General features: G+C 39.8%; 1 protein-coding gene across 1 annotated transcript in view; it reads right to left on the bottom strand.

Annotated features, from left to right (window-relative positions):
• Positions 1-256: 256 nt before the first annotated feature.
• Positions 257-25,047, bottom strand: part of PKDCC (protein kinase domain containing, cytoplasmic) — a 63,611-nt gene continuing 38,820 nt past the window's right edge. Inside the window, exons 4-7 of the mRNA XM_060754367.2 lie at positions 24,744-24,823; positions 22,410-22,517; positions 8,839-9,012; positions 257-4,236 (exon numbers count right to left, since the gene is read on the bottom strand). Coding sequence (XP_060610350.2) covers positions 4,151-4,236; positions 8,839-9,012; positions 22,410-22,517; positions 24,744-24,823 — 448 coding nt within the window. The 3' untranslated portion in view covers positions 257-4,150. The remainder of the gene's footprint in view (positions 4,237-8,838; positions 9,013-22,409; positions 22,518-24,743; positions 24,824-25,047) is intronic.

The following is a 25,047-nucleotide window of genomic DNA, read 5'->3' on the forward strand; positions in this document are numbered from 1 at the left end:
TTCTGATCACAAAGATTTACCAGTAGATTTCAGTTTAGCTTCTGCTCTGCTACAGTAAAGCCCACTGAATGTTTTTGATAAAGCAGTCTATCCAAGAATAAGACAAATCACATCAATATGGTGAACCACATGATCATTGTATAAAAGAGAATCATTTCATTTCCCTTACAGCCACTGACTCCAAAGAAGTTAACTGAAGAAATCTTACTTTAAACTAAAATACAGGAGAAAAAAGAATTACCACGACAACAAAAAACAGTTTCCATTTCCTTTTATTTTTTTGCAAAAATAAACAATTTAAGAACAAAAGTACAAAAGATTCTTGAATGTACAAACTAGAAAACAGCATGACATTAGTCATTTTTAACATTTCCTTGATTGCTTTCACTGAAAGCATATTATCTAGACACACTTTGCGTATGAAAAGATCTCACTATTTCTATTGCATTAAGGCTTGGGTTCATTTACTGCTTGTTATGCTCATTTGTTCTTAAAACTATCAATTAGTACCACCAAAACACCAAAGATCCACTAGCAGAAAGGTATATTTGGTCGTAAGATACCCCTGAAATATTGTGCTGTTCATTATTGTTAGCTGCTCTGCCAGTGGATCATGGAAACATTGTTAAAGAAAATGGCCAGTTTTAATTTGACATATGACAACAACATGAAGAACATATTTCTCCCCAAATGCTTTGAACATTATGATATGCAGAAATTAATTTAACATGAACTGTCCATTTTGCTTGCTTTGGGACAGCTCTAGCAGTTGGATCCAATTGTGATCCAGAATATATTTCACAGCAAAGTCCCTAGTAGAGCTATGCCATTCCAGGAACCTGAGTATTCAAACCTTTAGATTCAGTCAGACTTCAACCCTGCAGAATGCCCACCAAAAAACAGATCCCATTCCAAAAACTTGATGAATAATCCTTATTGACTTAGATGATACTGTTCAATGAAATGAACATGTCTCATATCACAATAATCCTTAAATTCATGATGTATATCCAAAAAACATTTCCTGCATTTTGTCTTTTATGCTCTTGTCATGCCCCGGGCATCTGTGATACTATGTTTGGCTTTCTGTACATCTAGATGTAATGCAATAGCTCCTCCCTTCTCTCTCAGTGCTATACTTGTTCTGAAGAGAAAACATGGCTCCTCAGCTCCTGGGAATTTATCCTTTTTCACCTACTGTTGCATGACATTTTTCAAGGTTTACCTGGTTTAAAGCATCTCAAATCTACGTCTCCTCAGTTGAGTTGAACACTGTCTGACAACATATATCTAGTGGAAGTACAGTGTTCCCTCACTTATTGTGGGTGTTCCATTCCAGGACCACCCATGGTAAGTGAAATTCCATGAAGTATGGACACTGTATTTATTTTAATTTTTTAACATTACTTTAATCAAGGAGGCAGACCTTCCCCACCTCACACCTCAGGCTGCCACTCTGCCGGGGTCCTTCCACCTCCAGAGCCACGCAGGCAACAGCAGGCCAAGGAGGCAGGCCTTTCCCACCATGCCTTGGGTTGCTGCTCTGCCAGGCAGCGGAGGACACCCAGGCGGAGAAGGCCTCGGCAGGCTGCTCAAGAAAACCTGCAAAACAATGAGTCCATGGTAAGCGAACCGCGAGATGCTGAGGGAACACTGTACTGATTAAATAGAGATAGCTACAGAACTTTCCCACAACATCACACTTGCAGCCAAGCTATTGAGTCAGAATAGCTCTTGTGTTCCATTGTATCATGAGCAAGAAAATGGATCTCAAGAACAACTGTATGGATAGATATGGGTTCAATTGTTGTTGGTTCCCATTACATTATATACTAAGCTGAACAAGCTACATGAAGTATGAACAAAGTAATGCTGCTATCTCTTTCCCTAAGAAAGGGTATGGCTAGCTCATGCATGAAAAGGGTCTTACAAAACATTTTTCAAGGGCATTGTTTCCATGCACACATATGGGAAAACTAAATTGTTGCAGATAAGATTGGGACACTGTTTTGTAGATGTATGGGGAGAAATACAATACATCTGTTGGACTGACCTCAAGTTCAGAATGACCCTTTGGGACTCTGCAATGTACAGATCTCTCTTGTAATCACAGACATCTTGCTAGTTAAACAGTCACATTCTAGGGTTGCAACATTTAGCTGAATCATTAGTCTAATTCAGGTATGGGCAAACTTTGGCCCTCCAGGTGTTTTGGACTTCAACTACCACAATTCCTAACAGCCAGTAGGCTGTCAGGATTTGTGGAAGTTAAAGTCCAAAACACCTGAAGGGCCGAAGTTTGGCCATGCCTATCTGATAAAAAAAAAATTAAACTGGTAAAAAACATATCCTTATTAACTTGACGAATTATGTGTTAAATAACTTATTAGATGATGAACATAACAAGGCACTGACATGGCCCAAGAATCCAGGGGTCTTGCCTTGGGTACCTGCTAGGGCAGTGGTTCTCAACCTGTGGGTCCCCGGATGTTTTGACCTTTAACTCCTAACCACTGCGAAACTGGCTGGGATTTCTAGGAGTTGTAGACCAAAACACCTGGGGACCCACAGGTTGAGAACCACTGCGCGAGGGGAACACAGACTCACCTAATGGGAAAAATCTATATAGAAATAGGTGGAAATCCAGCACCACTTTTGGGAAATTGCTTTTTAAAAAATCCAGTAAAAGATGCATCTTTTAAAGGTGAACCCATGCATTCCCAAAAAAGGAAGCTTACTGTAAGCTGCAGTTTTTAAGGAGGGGTGCTCTTGTTTCTAATTAGAAAGTGCTGAAGGGCCCAAAATGAGGGTAAGATTACAAAAAGAGTTTTCTGATTCCAGACAGGATCCATGGGGTGCAGGATTCACTCCACAGATCTAAAGAGATGCCTTCCAGCTCCATACAGCTATTAAGTACAATTTTAATTCCCTCTAGAGTAAAAAAAAATGAGAGGAAGGGAGAAATATCTTCTCTAACATCAGAAAGATGACAATGGTGATAATGGCAGTGATGATAATGATGGTTCAATATCTAGGTAAGTATATTTTAAACTTTGTCTTTTCCATTGAGAAATGTATGTTGATTGATCAATTAAGATGGATAAAATCAATTGAATAAACTTTTTAAATACAGGTTGAGCATCCCTTATTCAGAATTCCAAATTCTGAAAGACTCCAAAATCACCCACAAAGGCAACTGAGAAAGTCACACCTTTGCTTTCTGATAGTTCAGTGCATACAAACTTTATTTCATGCACAAAATTATTTAAAATATTATTTAAAATTATCTTCAGTCTATGTGTATAAGGTGTATATGAAGCAAAAGTGAATTTCTTGATTAGACTTGGACCTCAGCTCCAAGATATCTCATTAGGTGTGTGTTTATGCAATAAGAGATACTCAACTTGTACTCTCTTGTGATTAATGTATACATCTCGGCTAGGTTCATATCCTATGTATTTCCTCCACTTTTTCCTTCCTTCCTTCCTCCCTCTCCAGATTCAACCTAATTGAATTTTTTTTTTTCAATGCCATCTTGACCCAAGAAACATCATAAGGTTATGTCTTCTATATTTGGTACAAGGAACAGAAGTCATGATTGTCTTCCAGAAGTTTTGATGTTTAGCTTTGGAACACAAGACAGTTAACTGCAATGATTGTACTTGCTTGCATAAATATCTGAACAGAAGATCCCAAACTCCCTGGGGAATGGAAAAATTTCCTAGCATTCCTATGCAAAATTTTACATCGTTTGTGTAAGCCTAGAAGGAAAAGCACACTTGGGGTGCCTGTTGTTTCAAAACAACCTATGGCAAGCCTCAAAGTGTATCACATTTTGGATTTCATTCTGCTTCTACAAAAAAGTCACATTTTTAAAATGTTGTCCTATTGCACATTTGTCCTGGTCATGCATGTCTCTTCTTTAAAGTTTGGTTCCACATTCTGTAGATTAGAGTAAGTGTTAGTGCAATTTCCTCTCCATCCTCAGCTTCTTTGCATGCAACCACATACTACATTGACATGCAAATCTCTGTCATATTTCAAATTTGCTGGTTCCAGTCCTATGCACACTTACTAGGGACCTATCAGAACTTAGGACTTACTTCTGCGTAAGCCTACACAAAATAAACTTAATTGGACACACTTGCTTTCAATCTGTCACTTTCACATATGTTGTCTTGTCACGATCAGGCACCATGGAAGTGGATCCCGTCTTGAAGAAGGCTAGCTGACGACCTTGGTGGAAAACAAAGAAGAAGCAGTAACAATGTTTAAAAACATGGGAGAAGATGATGAGAAAAATCTCTTGAAAATAAATTGGTCCTCTCAGCATGCCTGCTTCTTTTATAAATGATGCACCAAATCAAAACCACACTTCTATCCCTTGAGAATGTTTCTACTTAAAGCAGTGGTTTCCAATCTTTTTTTTTTTAGCCAGGAACCACTTGACCAGGGACCACTTTCCAACATTAGTACCAAAAGGGTTACAAAACAGTTTTTGGTTTGTTTGTTTGTTTGTTTTTTATCATGCCAGAAATGACTAGAGATAATTGCAAGTCGCTTCTGGTATGAGAGAATTGGCCATCTGCAGAGACGTTGCTCAGGAGACACCCGGATGTGTTACCATCTTGTGGGAGGCTTCTCTCATGCCCCCACATGGGAAGCTGGGGTTGACAGATGAAAGCTCACCCCATCTCGCCAATTCAAACTGCTGACTTTTAGGTCAGCAGTTTGGCTGGCACAAGGGTTTAACCCATTGTCCCAGTGCGGCTCCAAAGTTTTTGGTCAACTTTAGATTCGGTTTGGTTATTTGGGATGCTGATTCAGAAAATTGCATTGGATAGACTGCATCAGCTCTTGTTTCTTATATAGAACATATGCCACCCAGTAGTTGCCATCTACTCATCCACAGAAAACCATATTTAATAAGCCTCTGAACTATAAGAGGGTTTTGCAAGACCAGTCATTCTTGTTGCAATGGTGTAATAACGGTGAGACTGAGGACCATATTTTACTTGATCGCAGGTTGGGAACCACTGCCTTAAAGACTATCAGTAATCAAAAACTGGGAAGAGTATAAAAAACTAAGAAAGCCCTGTAAATTTCATGAAGTCATTATAAATCGACAGCCAACTTGAAAGTGTGCACATGTGAATGTGTGGACACGGGCGCACACATACACTGATTCAGAATTGAGTCTGTTGTTTTAGGGTAGGAAGTAAGAGGCTCCACTAGAGTTGGGAGTGTTATAAATTAAACATTATTACTGCCTCCAGTCTCTTTCAGATGGGGAAGGAAATAAGCAATACATAATTAGAACAATGCAATAATTCATATCACTGCCATTTGAGTTTCAAAATGCCAAAAGTGAACTGTGACTCTCTATATTCTGTGAATCTATTTACAGTTTCCAACATTAAAACAAACAGTAATATTAATCAAATCCTTTAAACTCACTAAAGTCCACTGTAGCCCAGTCCAACACAAGAACAGCCTAATACCAGTAATTAAAATATAGGAGTTGTTGTTCAGAGCAATAGTGGGCTGAATCCATCATCAAATGTTAACAAGGGTGGCCAGAAATTCTCCTAACTACACTTTCAGACTGCTGGGCTATGTAGAAACTTTCTCCATATATTTGAAGGTGCACAGGGCATGTAGTGGGAAGGGGAAAAATGTCTTCCTATGACTCTGCAGATGGAAGAAGCTCCTTAGTACAATGGCTCAACTGAATCTTGAGCAATGAGTGGCTCTTCATACTGAGTCTGCCCCAACCCCTGGCATGCCTTGGCAGAACATTGGGTCACTTCTCCCACATGGGTAAGTTTGCTTTAAAAAGAGTGAGATAGGAGAAATAAGTGGAATTTCCCTTTTCATAGTATACTAGCCATCCTCTGCCATGCGTTGCTGCGGCCCAGTCTGTGTATATGTGTTTTGTGTGCGTATATATTTGTGTATATGTGTATATATGTGTGTTTACGTGTATATATATGGTTTTCTGCATGTGTTGTAATGTATTTTTAGCTTTTGGCTTGTTAAGTCTCTTCTGCTGTGTTGTTTGGTGTTTTATGAGTGATGGTCACTCGCTGGCCTGATAGGTGTATTGTGCCCAAATTTGGTGTCAATTTGTCCAGTGGTTTTGGAGTTATGTTAATCCCACAAACGAACATTACATTGTATTACATTTATTATTATTGTATTGTCGAAGGCTTTCATAACTGGAATCATTGGGTTGTTGTAGGTTTTTTCAGGCTATATGGCCATGTTCTAGAGGCATTCTCTCCTGAGATTTCACCTGCATCTATGGCAAGCATCCTCACAACCTCTGAGGATGCTTGCCATAGATGCAGGTGAAACGTCAGGAGAGAATGCCTCTAGAACATGGCTATATAGCCCAAAAAAACCTACAACAACCCAGAACATTACATTTTTCTTTATATAGATGTGTATGCAAATGCAGTGTGGTCCAACAAGTCAAGGCTCCTAACAAAATTTTAGCACTAAAGATACAACATTAGAAAAGGGAGATGAAAAAGGCAAAGAGACAGGAGATAGAGATGAAGGAGAAAAAAGAAAAAGGAAAAAAGAAAATGGATAGTGAAAGTTTTTGGAATGAGGGATACGGATAAATTGGCTATGAGGAGGAAATCGAGAAGAACTTTGATAAGGAATGGGAATAATCTTTGAACTTTGTGGGAAGAAGGGAAATCATTTTAGAATAGGCTCCATAATTTGGGCTTTGTTAGAAGTTTTGCTTGTAATTTTTAGGTGATGATTCTTGTGCTAGAGGGAAGAATGGGTGAATGTTTTACTAAGAAGAAAGGGTAAGGTTGTATATGAATGTCTTCAACCCAAAGGACAAGGGTCACTGCAACGGGAGAGGTGAAGGCAGAAATAGTCATTGGGAATAATTATTATAGGCACTGTTCTGAAGTATATGTGTTTTATATATACATATAAGTGTAGATTTTGGGATGGGGAGGGAGAGGAAGTAATCATACCAATGCTTTGTATTTAATTTTGATTAAACATATAATTTCTGCAATGTGGCTGTTAAAAATAAAAAAAGTTATGCAAAATTTCAGCACTGGTGTGAGAAGCTGGAAATCATCCGTGGATTCCCAAAAAAGGAGATTAACTCCCAAATAAGATTGAAAAGTGCATTCTCAAATTTTAGCTTTGAGCTTCACATGATAGTAATTAACATAGTATCCAGGTTAAACTGTAAAAGGTTTCTGGCAAGCTTTCCTCAAATGCATATTAGGAGCCAGAAATTGAAACAGATAGAATGTCAGCATCCCAAATTCTATTTGTGACCTTCCTGCAAGTTCCCTGAAACTCCTGGGCCTTTCTAACATAAAATGTTGAGCAGAGAAAACATTCAAAAATGACCTGAATAAACAATACTGACCCTTCCTCAAATGGTCAAAAATTATCCACCCAACTGGCCAAAAAATCCTAGTGATTAAAATCTTTCAGGTCAGATTTTTGGCTGAAAATGTACTATCATAACTTGTGGGGCTAACAAAAGTTCTGCAATGATTTTTAAATTTTGTTTGATTTCTTGTAAGATGCCTTCTTGTGCATGTTCAGTGCTAATAATAAATAAGGCTGCCATCAGCAACATATATGACCTCTGCAACATGCATAGCACAATTTTCCCTGAGGTCATCTAAGGCTCCCCTTAGAGTAAGATTGCAGTCCTTAGCATCTTCTGGTGGTTAAAATACTCTACTTGTCAAAGGAAGCTCCTGCTCACATTTCATCCAGCTGGATGTAGTCTCCCAGCACACATACACACTAATCTCCACGGAACTCATCATGACTGATAAAGTAAAGGCGCTGGAATGTATCTGGCAGAATTACTTTTGCAGCTGCTTGTCCTTCCTCTACCTTCTGCCTACACTTTTAACACAAAGGACAGTGGATTCCTCAATGCCAACACTCTCAAGAGCCAGCACTAGCAACCTCATGTTCAGCTGTGGATATTGCCATGACAGGTTTTGTAAGTCTACTTGGGTCATGGCCATCATTCAAGGTCATGACCCAAGTGCCACTTATTTGAAATTTGGCAGGCCCCTTGATGGTGAAACTGCTTCACTAAAGCCTTCCAGGCTGATGACTAGAAAAACTCTTTCCATTCTCTAATGACATTGTATGTGGGTTATGTGTATGTGTGTATACACAAAATAAATATACATTGATATTTATTGATTTCTGTCTGAGTATGTACATTATACACATGCACATCAATAAGAATCTATGTGTACACACGCTTATTTATATAAGATTTATACACACACATACAGACACAGATATTTATTGATAATTCGTATTTTATATTTTTCACTCTGATGTGCTTTGCACTCTTACCGCACTATAGTTGGTTTCCACTATTTGTATTAGCTGCCTTGTTCCTGTTTTAATCTCCAAATGCATTTTTAAATTCTACCTTTTGCCACTGCATTTTATTGAGATTTTAGTTTTATTCATCTCATTTTTTTATCATATACATCCTGACAGTAGTGATCTTTGTGCCAACCCCCCCCCCCCCCCCCCCCGCAAAACAGACCTCTTGCAAATTTCAAGGCAGTGTTTGTAAATATTACTTTTTTGGACCATGACATCACAAAGCTCCCACTGACCATGCCGACTGGGAGATTTGGGGAGTTGAGGTGCGAAAAAGTAATTTTCCCATGTTGTTTAAATGCACCTATCTTGCTGGTTATCTTCTCTGACCTGCCTCAAGCCACGAGGAGAAGCGGGTAAGAAATAAAATCAGTGCTATTATTATTATATTATTATTATCATCACAGATGAATTGTTATTGTCTGTTACCTGTCCATGTTGTTTGATTGGTGAGAACAAAAGCTTTGCACTGCGAATGGCTCTCGCAAACCTCAATGGCTTCATTAATGTCAAACACAGAAAGGAGACATCCCTTATGATGGTAGGATGGCCAGCATCTATAGTTCTCATTGAGGATAGCAGATTCAGGTACCTTTTTGTAATCTGTAAGAGAAGCAAAGGAAAGCTGTTGTTTCAAAATTGCACTCCCCCCCCCCCCAGCAAGTAGGGCTTCAGCACATTTCTAGAAAGAATACTCAAAATTCTTCTCTTTCTCCCCTTCTATGTTCATGTGTGTGTGTGTTTAATCCTGCAAGAAATATTTGCCAAAAAGAATATTTTGTTATGTTCACTTTGGCGAGGAAGGATTTTGTGGGGGGAAAGAGTTTGCCAAGAAACTCTATGTGCCCCCAGATTTTATCCCTCTTCTCCTTCCTGTACAGCCTTTCATTTTGTTGGGGTCTTTCTGGACTGAATGTTCTACTGAGTGAACTGCATTCACTTGAATGAACAGAGGGCTCAACTGTCGTTGCTTTAAACAGTGGACTGAATTGTCAGGGCAAGACCTAATCAGGCTTTCCCAGCCCTCCTTCTGAGTCAGAAGAACGTGGCTGGTTTTCTCTCACTTGATGGAAAAAAACACAGGCTTTTAATTAAGCAAACCTTCTTTTTTAAAAAAAATGCTTGGATTAATACAAAAGGACAAGTTGCTTGATGAGGCCCAGAGAAAAGGGCATGGGTGGAAAAAAAAAAACCCGACACAAAGTTTGGTCCTTGACCAGCATCCTTGCACTGCTTATGGATTAACTGCCCCCATTGGCTGCCGTTCAGTCTCCCTTCTTTTTATGAGCTTCTTTCTCTCTCTTGTTTGCTGCTCTATACCATTTCCCAGCTGCCTGCGGTCTCCTCTAATGAATGCAACAGACAAATTAAACTAATCATTTATAAATATTTCTACTTAGCCGTTGGACTCACAAATCACCAGGCTTTAAAAAAAAAAACCACCACGTGCTTCTAATTGTGACTATTAAGAAAATAAAGCTGGATTTCCAGTTTCACAGCCTGTATTTTGTTGGAGTCATTTCAGTTCAAGAGGTTGTTTTTGCCTGCAGCCATGAAATTTCAGCCTGTTGATATTTAGGATGCTTCCAGCTTAGCAGTCACAGCACTTATTTTTGGCTGCAATTACATACAAGTTTACTTGAGAGTAGCCACAGTACTACTACCAAGAAAACATCTTGGGGATTGCTGCACACAATCGTAACAGCCAACAGATTGGTTTATATGAGGATTGTTCTTCACACCATTTAGCATGCATTCCATACATCATTGCCTTGGAAAGCATGTGAAACATTTAGTACACAGCATTTGCTTTGCAAAGCCTTAATATTTTTCATTCTGACAAGGAAGTAAAATGCAAAAGCAACCCCAGAATGCAGACTCCTAAAGTCAACGACAGCACCATATTTCTGCAATGCTCCAATGTGGAATTCAGAATCAGAACTGTCATGACTATTGCTTTATGCTGAAACCCTATATCTGAGCTGAAGATATTCCGCCATTTCTAATTTTTATCTTGCAGTGGCTTACTCTATTCATTTCCAGTCCCAATCCTTCATCCTTGGTAGTCCACAAGAGAATACACAAAGGGGTGACACAATGCTAGAAGAGTTTGAAGAGTTGAATAGTGATCTGAATTCAACTGCTAGACTCAACTACAGGAGAGTAATCAAATCAGTGGTGCTTATATAAATGTGGAGCTATCATTCAACAATTGATTTAATGGATCTACTCTATCTGAGACTAGTAGCTGATTGTTGAACGCTCTATGATTAGGAGGGAGTGGCAGTTTGGGCAAAAAAAGAAACATTTTAGCTCTGTATCATGCAAAGAGTATCTAGCACAATATATACAGCTGTAATTATAAGGGTTTCTACTCCCAAAAGGAGTTGTTGTATGACATTACCACAAGGTGCCATTCTGTTTCCAATGCTGTTGTTTAATATTTACATGAAACCACTGGAAAGATCACCTGGAGGCATGGCAAAGAATGCAATCAGTATGCTGGTGACACCTAAATATAAATCTCTATGCCTTCAATAATACTATCAGCTAAAGGCAGTATGTCCCATTTAAATGAATGTCTAGAGGTGGTAATGGGTTGGTTGAGGACAAGCAAACTGAAACTGAATCCAGACAAGGCAGAGGTGCTTACCATCAAGGGTCCTAACCTTGTTTTGTAGGTGTGCCAACTAGTTCTAGTTGTGCTCCTAGAGCCATCACTCTAAATGACAACCAAGTCAGTAGTGCCATTAAAGCCCTACGTAGTTTAGATCCAAGTTATCTACACAATTGCCTTCTACCATAGGAAACACTAGGATGACTGTTACCCAGATACATTTTCTTTTGCCACTCCCAGATGGTGAAGTGATCTTCTAGTAGAGATTTTTAAATTATATATTTTTAAGTATTGATTGATAGATTTTAATATGCATTGGTGTTACATTGTTTGTTGTTGTTCTCTATTTGATCCAGAGGAAGAGGTGGATGGGAAATAAATAATGGTGGTGGTTAAAGAAATCAAACTGCAAAACCATTAATGAGTATAAAAGCTAGTTATGGCTTAATTCATTATACTAAAATGGCTTTTTCATGCCATTTTGCTGAATTTCGATCTCGGGTTTGCATTAATCCAGACCTCAAACCTACAGGAAACTTACTGTTCTCTCTATGCACACAAATGTCATTACCAGAGAAGACCAACTGTAACACAGCCCCTGTGAATTCAGCAGTCTAAATAAAGCTCTTGGAATATTACCTAATGTGTTCTGTTCCTGTTAAAAGGTTCAGGCAAATAAAGTAAATCTTTCCACTCTGGGCAGCTTGCATAGGTATGCAGCACAGGCCCATCTGTTCCTAGAGACCAGGAGCCATAGAGGTCTTCAAAGGTCCTTGGGCTCTGGAATAGTGTAAATATGGTGTCATAACATATTTAGTAAATTTTAATACTAGCTATGTACAAATAGAGAGTTGAGTGGGGTGGAGAGAAATAGCAGCAGAAAGAAAATGGCAACATTAAGTCAACTGGATTTGAGATTTTACTGAGATGTCATTGAATATGTTGTTAAAACCTGAAAAATCAGAGTTTGTGCAAGGAAGGGCCAAAAGAACAGCAGTGGGATTGGAAATACCTCCTGTCTGACAAAACACAGACACTCTATTTTGACTGGCTTTTGGCAAATTCTCAAGACTGGCACACAATTTGGAACAACCACCTACTTCAACAGCGATTCTCCTTCTCCTTTCCAAAGAGTAGTGAAAAGAGAACCCCACAGGAGATGATATGCATCTCTGAGAAAAGTAACCAACATAGAGGAAAATAAAGATCAGATGATCTGCCAAATGCAGTGGCACCAAGAAAAAAGATTAAGAAGCAAACCTGCATGTCCAAAATCCACACAGTCCATCTTACAGAAGGATTCAGCCTTATAGCCTGGTGTCTTTACAACATCCTCATGTAGATGACCAACATCCTCATGTAGGTAACTTGAGAGACACAGCTTTTAAAACAACCAACATACACACATCCTGGCTTGCAGGTTCTTTTAAATCCATTACTCAAAGTATATTTATAAATATCCCACACTACCACAGCTACACACAAGGTGCTGAAAATTATACCCAGGAATAGTTGTGCAGGCTATACCACAAAAATAGTTATATCACCTTCCTCTATTAAGCTCCTCCTAGGCCTGTCAAACTAAAAATTGGGGAGAGCTCTTGTATCTTTGTGTAATAGGTAACAAACAGGTAACAAAAAAAACAGACAGATAAGGGGAGGGGGATTGACACAAAGTCATTTTATAAGATTCATGGCACAGGGTGATAATACTTTGGATCTCCCCACACGGATTTCTGCTTTCTACAAATCTGCTTGTGGCAAACCTGGTACACCTTTTTGAGCAGTTATATAGGAGCTTTCTTTACCTTAAGGAATAATGAGAGCATTTTGTTGAACTACGTCCATAGAGAGAAGTTACTCATGAGATTCCATCTATTGCAAATTTCCATCCTTCTATAAACCTGCGTATTACCTACATGTGTAAATTTTCTTGACACCACTGTCATCTTCAAAGCTGGCTGCCTTCAGACCACCCCTTACAGGAAGCCAACTGAGCAGTAGTACACACACCTCCCTGCCAGTAGTTACCAGCTTGGCAGAATGAAGGCATTCATTGTATATCGCCAAGCGCTATACTAGAACAGATTTGCACAGATCTCAAGAGGGTGATTTCAGAATCACGCAATCACCAGAGCTCTTCTTTTTACTTATTTTTTTCTTTTAGGATTCTAAAAGCAATCAGTAATGTTCTTTAGTTTGTAAGTTGATGCCACTTGTTTGCATTTTATTTATGCCAGTTTCAATCAGTAGGATACTAAAGAATGAGGCATGTCGCTTTTCCTAAACTCATTCCTAACAGAGCCAGTCATCATATTTTTTTCAAAAGGGTTAACACTCTTGAATGTGCTCCTTTTTCTTGGAGGATGGAATAATTTTTTAAAATTCTCAAAATAATTTTATGCATAAGGGGACTTCAAAAGTTAACTAGAAACAATTACTTGTTCCATCAATAAAGCCACTTTGCTTTTACTAATTATGCTATTAAATATAAAAGGGCTTTGTTACACCCTCATTACCATAATAGCATTACTCTTAATTTAGTATTCTCGAGCTCTGTACACCTCATCTTTTTTTCATTGCTAATACAATGGGATGGTTAAGGCCACCCACTTAGTTCATAACTGAGCTAAAAGTCCAGTACTTTGTCAAATGGACCACACTGACTGACAACTGGCTGGACAATCAGTGGAGGCAGAGAACGCAATGTTATTTGTGTTCTCCTCTGCTTTGGCTGACTAGAGTAAAACTAAAGGAGCAGAGAGAAGAGCAGGCCAGCCAATGGAAGAAACACACTCATACCCTGAAACAGGCTACACAGACTGGAAGACAAGGCCCAGGGGACCCATAAGCCCGTCAGCACATGCTCAAAGCCTTGACACACAGTGCAGATCGATGCATACTATTAGACAAACAGGAAAAGATGCTGGCTGTCATGGCTTCTTGCGAAATAGGTCCTTTTGTAAAAAAGATTTTTATTGCAAAGCAATAAATATTGCTAAAAACCTATGGCAACAGTGCCTCTTTGGCTCAATGGAGAACTACTTTAGCCACACTGGTAACTAAGCGTATAGAAAAGGTGAATTGGGACAGTGGGTTGGGAAAATTTACAAGCAAATAAAGAATATCAATTATTTTTTTCCTTTCCACACTGAAATCTGTGCACATTGAAATGCACTTTTCAATGTGTATGTTTATGCATGCATTATAACTAATGTATGCTTCCCTGTTAACCAAAACATGTTGGTGTGCCTTTTCTGAATAGTATGCATATTTAGCCACTTGCATCTGAAAAAACTATGCAAGCTTTGTTTTCCATAATACAGTCTGCCCTCCATTCAGAGATTCAACCATCCACAGCTTTAAAATGGGTTTTTACATTTTATATAAGGGGACAGAAATCTGTATATATTGGGACTTAAGCATCCATGGATTTTGGTATCCACAGTGAGGTCTCTAACCAAACCCTAAAGTATATCAAAGCACAAAGGACATCTAAATGGAAATTAAATTCTCACCAAAAGGCATTGCTAATAGCAAAGTACACACAGACCCACATTTATATCTATAGAAAGCATGCCACGCATAGGCATTCCTTTAGCTGCAGTAGAGAATTGATGTTTTAAACATCTGTACAATACACAGGAGTTTCTCTGGTAGAGTTTTTCCTGTCAGGGATATGAAATTATAGAAAAAGTTGAGCTGGATGAATTTCTGGCCATCATATAACCATCCCAGACATAGGGCCTCTGTCAGGAAACAGTGGCAAGCTTATTCAGATGTCTACCCTGATACTCGGACACTTTGTGCCTTGAGATGCCCATGATGGATTGAAGAGCTTCTGTACTGTAATAGGAGTGAGTCAGGAAGCCCTGTCTCCAATCTCATCTTGCACTTAGGCAGCTTTTAAACAAGTTATCCATCTCAGCCTCAGTTCCTTACCCATATGTTCACTCCACCATTGGAAATATAATACTGATCTATCTTATTCACCTATGGAAGCATTACTGATTGAAAAAAGGTGTATTCAATAGGTGGCTATTATATACATGCTAATTTATTAACAAAAGAAGCAGATGAGGAGTCAGGGTCAGTTTTTAGGTAGCATTTCTTTTCTTCTCTCCCCCAAATAAGATTCTATTTGGTCACTGAGGGGTTTTTCTATTCTTCAGTCTTGAATGAAATTGGGGGGGGGGGGAGCCCTGGAATACCAGCAGGTTTGGGAATCTGGATAGGTATTGTTCTCTTTGTCTTACCATTACCTGTAAACTGCTGAAAGGGAGCCATGAAATGAGAAGACTCCCTGCAGCAATTCACATCGTAAAAAGATCAATTTCCTGACTAACGGGGTTTAAAATGTATAAATGATTTGCCTAATACGATAATAGTGCCAATAAACCTACACATTCACAAACATAAACAGACACGTGGACTCACAAAGGGCATGATTTAAGGCTGTTACTGTAGTATCACATGCCAGAGATTACTATTTCGCCTCCATATGTTGGACCATCCTAATCCAAAGCCTCCTAATTTCAAATTATGCTTAAAAATATTGCAAATGACTTCTATATTCATCCCCTGACTTTGGCTGACATGGGTCAAGGCTGTGCTAAGTGGCCTTGCAGGACAAGTAGAGTATAACGGATTGGCCTACCTTAAAGGGTTGGTGAAAAAAGGCAGAAACCAGCCCTGGCTTGCTAAAGCTAAGGCAAGCTGAGGGGAGGAGCAAACAGGCAGTCTCATAGCCAGAGGTGCAGTCTGATTGGCTGATGACATTTGAGGGAAAAGCTCAGCAACTGGAGATGGGTGGAGCCAGAAGGGGAAAGAAGAAGCTGAGGCAGCCATTTTGGAGCATTTAGGAGTTTGGTGGGGAAGAAGATAGAAGTTTGAAGTGGGAAGGAAGGAAGAGTTCTGGAACTGTGTGTGGTTTAAGATACCTCTTTGAGGGTAATAATTAGCAGGCCTCTATAGTGATTAGAGTGCTGTGGGAGGAAGGGAGATTCCAAAAGGTTTAAAATATCAAGTTTGGATTTCTGTGTGTAGAATTTTGTTTTAAGAAACTATAAGATATAAGTGTCATCCTCTGTAAGAATTAAAGCCTGACAAGTTATTTGAAACCATTACGCATATTGACTATTCAAAATAAACAACATATTAAAAATATTTGAATTATTGTATGAGTTATTGTTTATGTTTTTTAATTGATTGTATTGTTGTGTTTGGGCTCGGCCTCATGTAAGCAGCACCGAGTCCCTTGGGGAGATGGTAGCGGGGTACAAATAAATTGTTGTTGTTGTTGTTGTTGTTGTTGTTGTTGTTGTTGTTCCGTTCCTGGCTTATATAAACTGCAGTGCCATCTGTGCCGACAGGGTGTTGCTCCTGGGTTATACAGGTCTGATCCTCATTGCCCTTACTGTACAATGTTGATTAAGGGGCTGCAACTTTGTCCTGGTCAGAGAAAATGTGCCCTCCACACATTTCATGAAGTTTCTAGCACACAAAGTGTTCGCATTCTACCCATCTGTTTAGGAACCATCCAAACAGGAACAGACATCTAAAACCCAGGAACAAACTTAAATTTTAAAATTCCATGATTTCCGAGTGCAGGGACATACATTCGAAGAAGCGGATTTTCAGCTCAGAACCAGGATATTCCCGCACCTGAAAATCTCGCATTTTTTGCCGTTTAAAGCAATTGCTTCCACATTTACAGGGAACAGCATTTGGACACCTTCTTGTTTACTGCAGAAACTCCTGGGATAAAGGTAATGTCTGGACAGGCCCTGTGTGAGTACAAACTATTTTGGACTTTGAATTCAGCACCAATGGAAGTAAGTTTAGGACAAAGGACAAAGTGTGGGTACCTCCAGATTGGATTACTGCAATGCGCTCTACGTGGGGCTGCCCTTGAAGACGGCTCGGAAGCTCCAACTGGTCCAACGATCAGCAGCCAGGATGCTAACTGGGGCCCCTTACAGAGAGAGGTCAACCCTCCTGTTTAAGGAGCTCCACTGGCTGCCATTTATTTTCTGAGCCCAATTCAAGGTGCAGGTGCTTGCCTACAAAGCCCTGAACGGTTTGGGACAAGCCTACCTGCGTGACCGCATCTCCATCTACGAACCCACACGTTCTCTTCGGTCATCTGGAGAGGCCCTGCTCGTGATCCCACCGGCGTCGCAAGCGCGCTTGGTGGGGACGCGGGACAGGGCCTTTTCTGTGGTGGCCCCCCGACTCTGGAACACCCTCCCCAAAGACCTTAGACAGGCCCCTACATTGGCTGCCTTCAGAAAGAACTTGAAGACCTGGCTTTTCCGATGCGCCTTCCCAGATTAGGAAATCTCCACCACCAAGTCCCATAAGCACTTTATCAGAACCAATGATTGCTGCACATCGCACATCGCACTTGCCCTGGAAGCCCTATATACACCTCCTGTCACATCAGCACTTTTAATCTTGTACCCATTGCTCTGGCCCGGCCCAGTTTTATTGTGTTTACTGTATTGTGCCTGTTGTTTATTTTGCTTTATTCTGTTTTTAATTGTTTGATTTGCTTAGATTGTATTGTTGTGTTGTGTGTTGAGGCCTTGGCCTGTGTAAGCCGCATCGAATCCTTCGGGAGATGCTAGCGGGGTACAAATAAAGTTTAATAATAATAATAATAATAATAATAATACACTTTAAAAGTAGATGAAAAAAATGGGATGGCAGAGCATTGAATGGGAGTGTCCTTGTCAAATTAGGACAGTTGGAAAATATGCATCTGGATAATAGTGACAGTAAAGCCAATAACTGTATAATTCAAAGCCTAAGTGTTCTCAAAGTGTTTCCAAACCATTCCCTCCTTACTTCTGATGGCTGGATCAGGAAGGCAGGCATGCCAATTTCAGTCTGTCCCACTCCAAATTCAGTCACATAAATAAACGCCTGGATGACAATATAAATTAGGTAAAACAGGCTGTGGTTTCCTTCTTTAAATTGTCTGAGTCACCCTCAATCTGACTTTAATCAGTCCTAATGACCATTTATTTCAACCACAACTGCCAGGTTTATTTATTTATTTCACTTTAAAAAAAACTACTAACTGTAGCTACTAGCTGGAAAACTGCCCAGTCTCCTTCTCCCATTATCACCTCCTGATATAGCCAAGGATACAGTTTCAGGAATGTGCATTCCCGACAAAGCAATCACTGGATTCTCTCCCCCTTCCATTTGTTGTGAAAGCAAAATTTAAAATGCCAACAGCAGACGACTAAGATAAGAGATGTGGAAGCTATTCAAATTTATGTGTAGAACAACACAAGATTATATAGAAGAGCTCAAGATGTTTTCTATTTCCTTCATAGTAAAGTGTGACACAGTAAGAATTTGGTCAAAAAGCTCGTGGTCTTTAAACCAGTATACTCATTGCAATAAATAAGCACTTTATTTAAGTAACTTGAGCAATAAGGATGAGATACCTGCACCAATGCATCTTATAATTAAAAACTCAATCACATTAGAAGGTTTTTTTTTTTTGTGTCAGGAGCGACTTGAGAAACTGCAAGTTGCTTCTGGTGTGAGAGAATTGACCGTATGCAAGGACGTTGCCCAGGGAACACCTAGATGTTTTCATGTTTTACCATCCTTGTGGGCTTGTTTTCTGCTGCCCTGGAGACTAGGTCACGGAACAACGGCTTCAAGCTACAGGAAAGGAGTTTCACCTGAACATTAGGAAGAACTTCTTGGCTGTGAGAGCTGTTCAGCAGTGAAACTCTCTGCCCCGGAGTATGATGGAGACTCCTTCTTTGGAGTCTTTTAAACAGAGGGGGATGGCCATCTGTCCTGGGGAGGGGGGGTGACTTGCATGTGATTTTCCTGCTTGTTGACAGGGGATTGGACTGGATAGCCCACAAAGTCTCTTCCAACTCTATGATTCTATAATTCTAAGGCAGATTCTTATGTACCAGATTCTTATATATCATTTGGCATGCCAAATGATATATGGATTATGTAAAACTAGATGGCATCCATTAGTCGTTGGTTGAATTGCACAATGAAGCAAATAATAAATAAATCCAAGTTTTGACCTTTTTTAAAAAATGGTGATTGGTTACTGTATTAATAAACCATTGAAGCATTTTAACACAGTGTCATTTCAGAGCAGCATTCAGATAACAAACTTTGATAATGGAGTGATTTATGAGTCCAGAAAAACACACATGACTATTAAAGCTCCCCACACACCCACACCCACATGTGCTTTGTTTCTATGTCACTAAAACAAAGTCCAAAGTCAAATATAATTTATGGCACTATAAAACGTTTTACAACCAAAGCACAGTGAAAGCTTAAGACCCAAGCTGTTCTGTAACATGACCAAGGTTTATCTTGTTAACATTTATTTATGGGAAGGCTCGGATTGACAAGTGGTTTCATGGAGCTGCTTTTCTACTAACGGTTGGTGCCACTCTCCTCTGTACTTGAAAAGTGTCAGTCCGTCTGTCATCTGTCTGTCTCTTTTCTCAGAAATAGTTCAGACCTGACTCTCAAGTTATTGAATACACCTTTTTTTAAAAAAATAAATAAAGCCATTTCCTTAAGCACACCATCAAATCCTATCAAATGGATTTTTTAAAGCAGTATGCTTACTTCCAATTCTGGTTAAATATAGAAGGCTGGAGGAGGGCAAATAAAGGTTAATATACACAAGAGAGAGATGCTCCTTGTTAGACAAAAGGCAGACCTGGGAGTAGAGACTGAGGCAATGCTAACACAAGTTCACAATTTGGGATTACTCCCGGATCCAGGTTTAAACCTAGAGAGCCAATTTTAGCAGTTAACAGAAATACATTAGCACAGTTAAAGCTCACTACCCAGTTGTGCCTTTCATATCCTCCTAGTTTCCGGATTTCAGAAGGGAGAATCAGCATAGGGAAGCTGATGAGGAAATGCAACATACAAACTATCTACTGACCCACTAAGAAAATCCAACAAATGCTATGTTCAGCAAAGGACAAGAAGGATCCTCTCACCTCTGCAGGAGTCTACCATATACCATGCAGCTGTGGACAAGTCTACATAGGGACCACCAAACGCAGCATTGCCCAAAAACAAATCAAGGAACATGAAAGGCACCGCAGACTACTTCAACCAGAGAAGTCAGCCATAGCAGAGCACATGATGAACCTCCATTTCCACCCCCTTTTCCATAATAATAATACTACTACTAATAATAATAATAATAATCTATTTATATACTGCCCTATCTCCCCTAGGGGGAGAAGAGCAAACCACAGACCACCTGCTGCAATGCAACCTGAGCCCCGCCACATGCACAATGGAGGACCTTGCGGTAACACCAGAGGCACTCCAAGTGGCCAGATACTGGTCAAAGGACATTTAATCAACTACCAAGCTTGCAAACTCTGTTTTGTCTGTTTGTTTAAAAATGGTTAAAAATGTAATACAATTGTCTGGTTGATACTGACACGATAAATAAATAAATCCCCTAGGGGACTCGGGGTAGTTTCCATTTAATAAAACACAAACACATACAGAATAAACAAAACATAAGCATAAAATTATCAAAACAGAATAAAATTATCAAACAACACATACACATTAATAAACCAATCCCACCCTATTCTTTCATGCAAGATTAACTGTTTGGACCAGGATTTTGGTGTGGTCCTAGGCAAATTAAGAGGGACAGACAGAGGCTAGTGAAAAGCAAGACATGGGGGGCAGGGGAATGGGTAAGGCGCTATGCTACTCTGCTGCTGAGTACGCATGCCCAGTGTGGAACACATCTCACCATACTAAAACAGTGGATGTGGCCGCATTATCACGGGGTGTCTGCGCCCTACACCACTGGAGAAATTACACTGCTTAGTGTATTGCACCACCTGACATCCGCCGGGAAGTAGCAGCCAATAGTGAAAGGACCAAGGCAGAGACATCTCCAGCTCATCCCCTGTTTGGGTATCAGCCAGCACGCCAACGACTTAAATCTAGACATAGTTTTCTAAGATCTACAGAGACACTCGCTGGAACACCTCAGCAAGCGAGAGTCCAAAAGTGGCAGGCTCAAACCCAGCACCTCAACCAATGGCTGATGCCAAATGAGAGACTCCCTCCTGGGCACACAGAAGACTGGGCAACTTGGAAGGCATTGAACAGACTGCGCTCTGGCACCACGAGATGCAGAGCCAACCTTCGGAAATGGGGCTGCAAAGTAGAATCCTCGACATGTGAGTGTGGAGAAGAGCAAACCACTAACCACCTGCTGCAATGCAACCTGAGCCCCGCCACATGCACAATGGAGGACCTTCTTGCAGCAACACCGGAAGCACTCTAAGTGGCCAGATACTGGTCAAAGGACATTTAACCAGCTACCAAACTCACAAGTTGTGTATTTTTCTGTTTGTTTGCTTTGTTCTGTTAGAAATGTAATATAATGGACTGGCTGCTCTGACACGACAAATAAATAAATAAATACCGGTCCCGACAATAGTAATAGTGGGGCCTGTGGCTGCTTATTTCCAGGGCCTATTGGGGAACTGTCCAGGGTAGTGGGTTGGGGTGCAAGGCCAGGTTCTAACAAATGGCCAAGGGCAGGGGCTAGTACTAGTCATTCTCAAAGGCCTGGGAAAACCACCAAGTCTTCAAGCTCTTACGAAAAGAAAAGCGGGATGGGGCCTGCCTTATTTCCCTGGGGAGGGCGTTCCAGAGACGGAAATAAGGCAGGCCCCATCTATCTCCTTGTGTGTCATTATTTTTGTAAATATGACGACAGGGAACTATTTACAAGCTGCTCTTTTTTGTCAAAGAGTAGGATATAAATTCTCTAAACAAATACATCACGAATGCATCCATAATGTCCTGTAATTTCTCACAACACACAAGGAACTCAATCTATAATCTCTTCCTCTTCATTTCAACAGAAATATGCAATGCTATATACATGCAGATTTTTTCCTTCCAATTTTCCAATGAAATAAAATTTATATTCAAAAAAGAACATGCTTGTTGTGTACTTAGCTGAACTCTACTTTCAAAAGCCTAAGTAAAGCAAGCCACACCTAGATATGCACATTTTGAGTTGTGTGTTTAATGAAATCCTACATTAAGTGTTATTACTTGTGGTTTTCCGAGAACAGCCCTAGAGAAACTGGGGAAAATACCTTAACATTAAGAAGGAAAAGAAGAATAAAAAACCTTCTTAATTGAATTTAAGAACATTTCCATCTAAGAGAGGATGGCAATGAGCATCATCTTCATCACCAACACTGCTACTGTTATTGACTTTATATCCTGCCAGCAAGGGACACATTTATAATTTGGAAGATGTATGCATTGTGCCTATTTTTAGTTCATGATAGGAATGGGCTATGATATATACCTGATTTAGGAGCCTGAGTAGTGTTCTGAAGATACATGCCACTCTTGTATAAATGCAAAACTTTTTCAAGTTGAACAGCAGTTTCATCTATTCCCCAGTGGAGTTCTCCTGTAACAAAGAAAGAAACCTAATGATTTACAGACAAGAAGAAACTTCGCCCACAATGAAAGAAATGCCAGCTACAGAGGCTTTAGTGGAAAGTAGTAATTACAGGGACTAATGTGAGGCAAAAAACAGAGGAAGAAGGAAAATTGGCAAAAGTTTTATTTAATTAAGACTTCTACCTTGTTTCCCACCAAGGAGCTCAAAATTTTAAACACAGTTTTTTTTTCACTTTCACAACACTGTGAAGCAAGGAAGGCTAAAAGCAGGCAAGGAACCCAACAAGATTAATTTCCAACTAGCCCAGTTTTTTCAGACTTTGGTGCTCAGAAGGTTTTGAACACGTCAATGTGCAATAGTCCCTAGTCAGGCATCTCTCAGGGTGCATCCAGAGAGCCACTTTTCTGAGGAAACTTCCACAATAAAAAGGTGGCTGTCCAGACAACATCCGCCATAACCAGGAAAATACTGGTTTATTGTGAATTAATTTGATAGTGGGTTTATTCCATGCTTTCTTGGAACCCACTACTTCAGGTGTCTGGACTGCAGTGCAGACAGTATTCCCACAGTTTTTTGGTCAAAACTGAATACAAACCCCCTCCCCAAAAGCACCCTAAACAGAGTAAAAGAAAGAAAGAAACTCACCCAGGCTCTATGAGACGGCTGCTCAAGTTTTTTTCTTTTTTTACTCTGTTTAGGGGGCTTTTGGGGCGGGGTTGCAGTGTCCCAGTGTTCTAATGGGAAGTCCCAGTAGAACATCTGGACACCATCCCACAAAGCGCGCACTTTTTGGGGTGAGTGTAGATGGGCTCACAAGAAGATCCACATTTTTTAAACACAGATCCTCCTGGGATAAGGGCCTGTCTGGAACCGCCCTCACAAGTAAAAGTCCCAAATCCACCCTGAGTTCCTTCGGGGAGAAAGAGTAGAATATAAATAAAGTTATTTATTATTAATTAGATGGAGGACCAGGGTTTGAAAAGCACAGTACTAGACTGCACTGGTCTCTCAATGACACAATATTGAAGACCAAAACTATCCCATGGTTAGAACTCTTAATCTGAGGTCCTTTGGTTGTTTCAGAATGTTTGCCAAAAATCCCAATATTACTGTGATCTGAAAGGAGTTTCTTATGTCCAAATTGGCACAATTATTTTTGTTATATCTCTCCCATTTCAGAGATACCTTTCTTTTCAGATTATATCCCTTAGAGAAGGGATAAAAGTTTGTCATCTTACTAAGATATAAAACCAGGGCAGGTAGAAAGTTAAACTGGATTTGCTATCTGATCTCTGGGTGACTTGCAAGAGAATCACAAAGAATATTGGATTCCTATCATTTTATCAATAGCAGCAGCAAAACAATTCCCCTAGACTTTAAATTGCACTAAACACTAATGAAAAAGGTTGTACCTGTTCTGTTATGTGCCTTCAAGTCCTTTCTGACTTATGGCTACCCTAAAGAGACTCCATCACAGAGATTTCTTGGCAAGATTTGTTTAGAGGGGAATTTGTCATTACCTTTCACTGAAGCTAAAAGATTGTGACTTGTCCAAGGTCACCCAATGTGGCCAAGTAGGCATTAAGATCTTGATCTCCTGAGCTTTCTTCTATGACGGATAGTATTGGACTACAATTCCTATCCTGATCACTAACTGTGCTGGCAGAGAGTGATGAGCATTATAGTCCAATGATACAAATGGAGTTACAAATCCTCATTCCTGTTTTAAGGTACTCAAGAGAGAATTATTGTACAAAACGGGGTGAGCAAAGTATTCCACTCTGTTGTCCACCAATCCCCAGACACCACACACACACACACACACACAGAGAGAGAGAGAGAGAGAGAGAGAGAGAGAGAGAGCATATTTACACACAGAGAGAGAGAGAGAAAAGTAGTGTCTAGGAGTTTAAAGAGAGCCCGTACATGCTCAAAAAACTCTTCTCTAACTTTTTCATGAGCTTTCTTTTTTTCCTGTTCCAAGTCCTGGTGCAGATCATGATTGATCCTCAGGACCAATACTTAGCTCCCATCTGGTATATTGGTCTGGTATATAATATCTCAGTTCTGGTTCTCTAGACAAACACCTGGTCTCAGAATCCTTTCCGTCTCCTTGCACATGTTTTCTGCTACCCATTGCTTCATGGGCAGTCTGGTTTTATTGAATGCTTCAGAGCTTGGAAAAAATATTATTTGGGATTATATCTCACAAATTTTTCTTTTTTTTCCTACCTGTAGCATTGACTATCATATCCAGCATTGGTCTCAGGGATGAAGGGGCACTGTGCGGCAGAAGATACGTAAAGAAAAATCTGCAAAAAAATTGAAACTTGTTAGGTTTATGAGAGTTTGCTAACCGCTGAAAAACATAAATGAATAGTAAAATTCCAGTAATTTACAAGCCTCTGAGCTATGCAGGAAAGAGAATCATATTCTATAATTAAATATATCTGTAACTATATTCACCCAGCTGCTTGGTACAGTTTAAACAGAGCTGCTTTGAACAAGGCCACCTTATAATTATCCACATTTTTTA

This window comes from Anolis sagrei, chromosome 1 (genome assembly GCF_037176765.1).
Source record: "Anolis sagrei isolate rAnoSag1 chromosome 1, rAnoSag1.mat, whole genome shotgun sequence".
Lineage (NCBI taxonomy): Eukaryota > Metazoa > Chordata > Lepidosauria > Squamata > Dactyloidae > Anolis > Anolis sagrei.